Source organism: Neovison vison, chromosome 7 (genome assembly GCF_020171115.1).
Source record: "Neovison vison isolate M4711 chromosome 7, ASM_NN_V1, whole genome shotgun sequence".
NCBI classification, from domain to species: domain Eukaryota; kingdom Metazoa; phylum Chordata; class Mammalia; order Carnivora; family Mustelidae; genus Neogale; species Neogale vison.
In genome coordinates, this window is record NC_058097.1 from 194,668,559 (window position 1) to 194,674,111 (window position 5,553).

General features: G+C 41.4%; 1 protein-coding gene across 1 annotated transcript; it reads right to left on the bottom strand.

Annotated features, from left to right (window-relative positions):
* Nucleotides 1–799: 799 nt before the first annotated feature.
* LOC122914486 (olfactory receptor 9I1) lies at nt 800–1,744 on the bottom strand. Its single transcript, XM_044261101.1, has one exon. The coding sequence runs from the start codon at nt 1,742–1,744 to the stop codon at nt 800–802; it is 945 nt and encodes a 314-aa protein (XP_044117036.1).
* Nucleotides 1,745–5,553: the final 3,809 nt, after the last annotated feature.

Here is a 5,553-nt window from a genome sequence, read left to right on the forward strand (position 1 = left end):
GACTGTTCACAAAGCAGGCAGTGTGCATGGGGCGGAGAAGCAACGTATCATGTCCTTCAGAAACTAGGGAGTTGGCCTTTGAGGAGCCAAAGGGAAAGTGGCTTAGTTCATCTTGGAGGTATGAGAGGAATATTACACAGCAGGAACAACAGAGCCAGGAAATCGTCAAGTGAGAAGGCAGTTTGCAAATTTCATCCTTGTGGCATGAGCAAGAAGGAAAGATACCCAAGGGGGTATCACAAGAGTAGGACAGTGAAGAGGAAGGCTGTTTGTCAAACACTCCTTTCCTTTGGCCATTGGGAGACTCAGTTTTGTCTTATACAGCACTCCCAGCTTACTGAGGTGACCAGTTACTCATGTATTAAAAAAAAAAAAAAGACTATTAGCACTGATTACTGGAATCCCCAAATAGAACCTTTGACAGAGAAAAAGGCAGTATTAATGGAAGCAAAAAATGAGAAGGAAAAGATGGAATCTCAAGCATGGTTACAAAGATTCTAGGGGGGATGAGATAAACTCAAAATCCCCCGGAGCCCTGAAATTACGTAAGTTATCAGACAGTATCATAAGGCTGTTGTGCACTAAGGAATGGACTGGAAGTAGGAGAGGGGGAGGAGAAAAAAGCACCATGGGATTGCTGGAAATGAGTTTACCATATTTGCAGGTTTTTTAAAATCTGCCCTCTGATACCCATCTACCTTCTATTTATGGGTCTGATTTGCATATAGTGTTTGTACCTCTGAGGATCTATTGATATGGGAAGAAAATAGACCAAGAGGAGAGGTCTTGTCACTCATATCTACACACTCTGGAACACCTGGAGTTTACCAGTGATCTTTCTGAAGGCTGCTTTCACATCCTTGTTTCTTAGGCTATAGATCAGAGGGTTTAGCATAGGGATGACCACAGTGTAGAAGACAGACACGACCTTGTCTTCCTCTAAGGACTTGCCTGAGCCACTCCGAAGATACATGAAGATGAGAGTCCCAAAGAAAAGGGCCACAGCAGTGAGGTGGGAGACACATGTGGAGAAAGTCTTGGCCTTGCCACCTGGAGACTTTACCTTCAGAATGGCCTTGATGATGAACAGGTAGGATATCAGAATGACCAAGGCATTGGCCAAGATCACAAAGTTGCCAAAGAAGACAATGACAATTTCAGTGTTTGTTGTGTCACTGCAGCTGAGTTTTAGTAGGGGTGGGAGGTCACAGAAGAAGAAGTTGATCTGATTGTGGTCACAGAAGGAGAGGGTGAAGGTGCATGCAGTACGCAGGATGGCCCCTGACATCCCACAGATATAGGCTCCCACCACCAAACTCCAGCAGATTCTGGGATTCATGGCTACAGTGTAGAGCAGTGGGTTGCTAATAGCGACATAGCGGTCATAGGCCATCACTGCCAGCAGGAAACACTCTGTGCCGGCACAGGTGGTGAAGAAAAAGAACTGGGCAGCACATTGGCCAAAGGAGATGACTGTCTTGCCAGTGGCTAGTGTGGCCAGGATCTGAGGGGTGACCACCGAGGCATAGCAGGCATCCAGCTGGGAGAGATGGCTCAGGAAGAAGTACATGGGGGTGTGGAGTTGGATATCCACTTGGATCAGAATGATCATTCCCACATTCCCCAGAAGGGTGATGATATAGAAGATGAGAAACATTAGGAAGAGGGGAATCTCCAACATGCGGTTGTCCGTGAAGCCCATGAGAATGAACTCTGTTACTGTGGTGAGATTATTCTCAGTCATGGATTCAATATGGACAATTGATCTGAAGATGAGAATGAACAGCAAGAACCACAAAATCCCAGAATGGAAGGACAGATTCTTTCTTCTCTATATAGAAGTTAGCTCTATATTTCTGGGCCAATTTATAGAGCTTGTTTTTGGGAAATCTTGTACCTGGCTTGTTCTCCTTGGGCATCTATGTTCTTCTGCATTTTTTGGAGCTGAGCCCTGAGCTGGTGCTTCTGCTTCACATTAATTCTGGTACGTATTTGGAAATTTCTGTGAAGACAAGAGACACATAGACTCAGATTTGGGAAGAACCTGGTCAGCAGGTGTTGTAATCCCCATGGGATTCATGCCTTCTGCTTGATCATCGAATTGCTCAATGAGCATCCATCTGCGGACAGTTCTACCTGCTAACTCTTATTTTGGATCTGTATGAGCTCTCTTTATCTTCCACACATTGGTTTTAGTTTTACCCCTTCCAGACACTTCCCTCATAGCCAATGTAATTCCTTCTTCTCATAAAAGGCTTTCAGAAGCTGGAAGATGATGAATCTGCTCTTTATACTGGCTGTCCCCTTATATTACCCACTGTTGTGCTTTTTTTTTTTGTGCTTTTTTTTATTATATAATCAGTCACATGTGTCCAAAAACTGCTTAGTCAGATGGTATTAAAAAGATGTTTAAGGGTACAAACTTGTAACTGGCAGATACGAGTTCCAGAGATCTAAGGTACAGCCCGGTGACTATTGTCAACAACTCTGTGTCATAAACATTGTATTATAGTCAACACCAGTATGTTGCAAACTTCAAAGTTGCTAAGAGACAGTTCTTAATTGTTCTCACCACAAAGAGGACTTAAAAATTGTGGGAGGTGGTAGAAGTGTTAGCTAACACTCTACATACAGTAATGTATAAATGTATCAAACCAACACATCGTACAGTTCAAATTTACACAATGTTATGTATCAATTATATGTCAGTAATAATAAAACAAAAAGTCTTTCTACTTTGATCTTTGCACTTTATTTATTATTTTTTAAAAGTTTACTTGTTTATTTTTATTTTAAGCAATTTCTACACCCAGTATGGGGCTCGAACTCATGATCCCAAGATCAAGAATCTTATGCTCTTCTGACTGAGTCAGCCATGCACCCCTAATCTTCAAATTAGCTCAAATTAGAGGTCACTAGTGAAAGAGAGACACTGACGTATCAGATAAAACATGGTTTCCTGAAGCTGTCCCCCCCCCACCCACCTGACTCTAGCAGCTAGTTCTGGGGATGAGTCAAGCTCTGTGTTTGTCCCCTCTAGGACATACCAACTAGCTGAGTCACCTTTAAAATTCACTTCCCCTCCTTGGGTTTTATTTTCTGTTCAGCAGAATGGCAGGGCTAGGTTATATGATCATTAAAGTTCTTTTGTCTCTCACAAAGCATGATTTATAATAGGTCTAGGTGTATGGGTTAAATGAAGCTTTTGAAAGGACTTTCCTAATATCTATACTAGAATGTGCATACTCTTTACTGCAAATTACTGAGTAAATAAAATATGCAGGCACTATTTCAAGTGATTTGTTACTTATGGGATCTTAGGTCTGAAATTGAGTTAATCTTACTTGCCAGGTCCTGATAAGTCATCATAACTGATGCAAGGCATTTTTTCACTTTATTCTTTTTGCTTCCTTTTCTTTCCATGCCCAATCCTTCCCCCATTCCTCATAGGTATCCAGTCGGATGCAAAATATATGTCCTCCCATGCTTAGTCCTTTCCTATTGATTTAAAAATATGTCTGCCTTTAAAAAAAATACAGTGATTTTGATGTGGTTTTAATTTTACGTACAGGGTCTTATGCTATAAAACTTATATATTTTTTCTTTTTCCACATATTCCATATTTTTGTGATTTGTCCATGTCATGTAGCTACATCTAGTGTGTTATTTCTGGTTTTGCTATGGTCTTCCTTGGTATGCTTACAGCACATTTACTTATCCATTCCACTAAAGATATTGAAGCTTTGCAAAAATTATCTTATTGTATCCTAGAAACAGCGCTTTGAGGGCTGTTAGCTTATCTATTTATTTTTTCTTTACTGGTGAGGAATTTGAACTTCTGGGAGATGAATTTGTTTAAGGTGACCCACTTTAATAAGTGGAAGAGCTGGGTTCTGAATGATAATTGTTTGACGGCAAATTCTGTGCACTTTGCTATGAATTTTGCTGCCTTCTTATACTTAAGCACATCTTTATGATTCATGGAATCGAAGGACTCTCCCTGCAGTTCTTTGGGTTATCAGATCTTTCTTGCTTTCAAATCATGAGAGAGCTTGGCTAATTTCAACATCTTTCTCATCCCCTAATTCTGAAATTGTCATAGACCATTTTCTCTCCATCGTGTGGGGGAAGTTGTGGGGTTTCCTCTGATTCTGAGACAAGACTGTTCAACGCACATGATGGGGGGAATAGGTGGCCCAGATCACCAGGGTAGAGATGCAGCCATGCTGGGTTAGTCCTGCACACAGGCTAGGTCTATCTCACACTCTGGTTCTAATTCTTCCAGCAGCCTTGAAAGTTGGGTACAGTCATGACTATCTTATGGATGAACAAAGAAGCTTGGAGATGTTAAGGAGGCAGCCCAGTTTGGCAGACATCTAGGAAGAAACAGAAGCAACATTTGAATCTGAGACTTTCTAACTTACAATTCTGTGGTCTTTGCTTCACATTATGCTATCCTTTTAGGGAAAGAAAATAACTCTTTCTGCAGACTCAAGACTCAATTTTTAAACTCATAGTACTTCTAAGACTATTAGACATATTCTCAAGTTCATGAGGAGAGAGGACTAAGTTTGACTTTGGAGTTTTTTGGTGGTCTATGTCTTTTCTTCCTCCTTCTTTTTGGGTTAAGGCATCCCTAGAGATTACTTAAAAAAGAAAAGAAAAGAAAAGAATCTGGAGTACCTGGATAGCTCAGTTGGTTAAATATCTGCCTTTGGCTCAGGTTATGATCCCAGGGTCCTGGGATCAATTCCCATGTCAGACTCCTTGCTCCGTGGGGAGTTTGCTTTTCCCTTTGCCTGCTGCTTCGTCTGCTTGGGCTTTCTATCTCTCTCTATGACAAGTAAATAAATAAAATCTTAAAAAATTATCTCTACATCCAACATGGGGTTTGAATTCATGACCCCAAGACCAAGAGTCATATGCTCTACCCACTGAACGAGGGGGACACCCTGAAAAAGCCCAGATTCTAACCTGAGTCTGTCTTATTCCAAAGCCAGAGCTCTAGTACATATGATTAGTCCCACCTTCAGTGTAATCACAGGTAGTATAGTAATTTACGGTGAAGTCTTGGGTCTAAGCTTTGCAGTCGAGTATCCCATCCCTGCCCCATATATATTTAAGTTTTTATTTAAATTACAGTTACTTGACATACAGTGTAATATTATTTTCAGATATACAATATAGTCCTTTCACACTTCTATAAAACCCCCGATGCTCCTCACCACAAGTGTACTCCTAAACCCCCATCACCTATTTCACCCATTCCCCCCATGCACCCCTCTTCTGCTAACCATTGGTCTTCTCTATAGTTAACAGTCTGTTGCTTTTTTTTTTTTTAAGATTTTTATGTATTTATTTATTTGAGAGAGGGATCATGAGAGGGGAGAAGGTCAGAGGGAGAAGCAGACTCCCCATGGAACTGGGAGGCCAATGCGGGACTCGATTCCAGGACTCTGGGATCATGACCCGAGCTGAAGGCAGGTGCCCAGCCAACTGAGCCCCCCAGGCACCCAACAGTCTGTTTCTTGATTTGCCTCTCTTTTTTCTTCC

Excerpts from the sequence above, each read along its gene's own strand:
- LOC122914486 (XM_044261101.1), bottom strand. The coding sequence starts at position 1,744 with ATGACTGAGAATAATCTCACCACAGTAACAGAGTTCATTCTCATGGGC.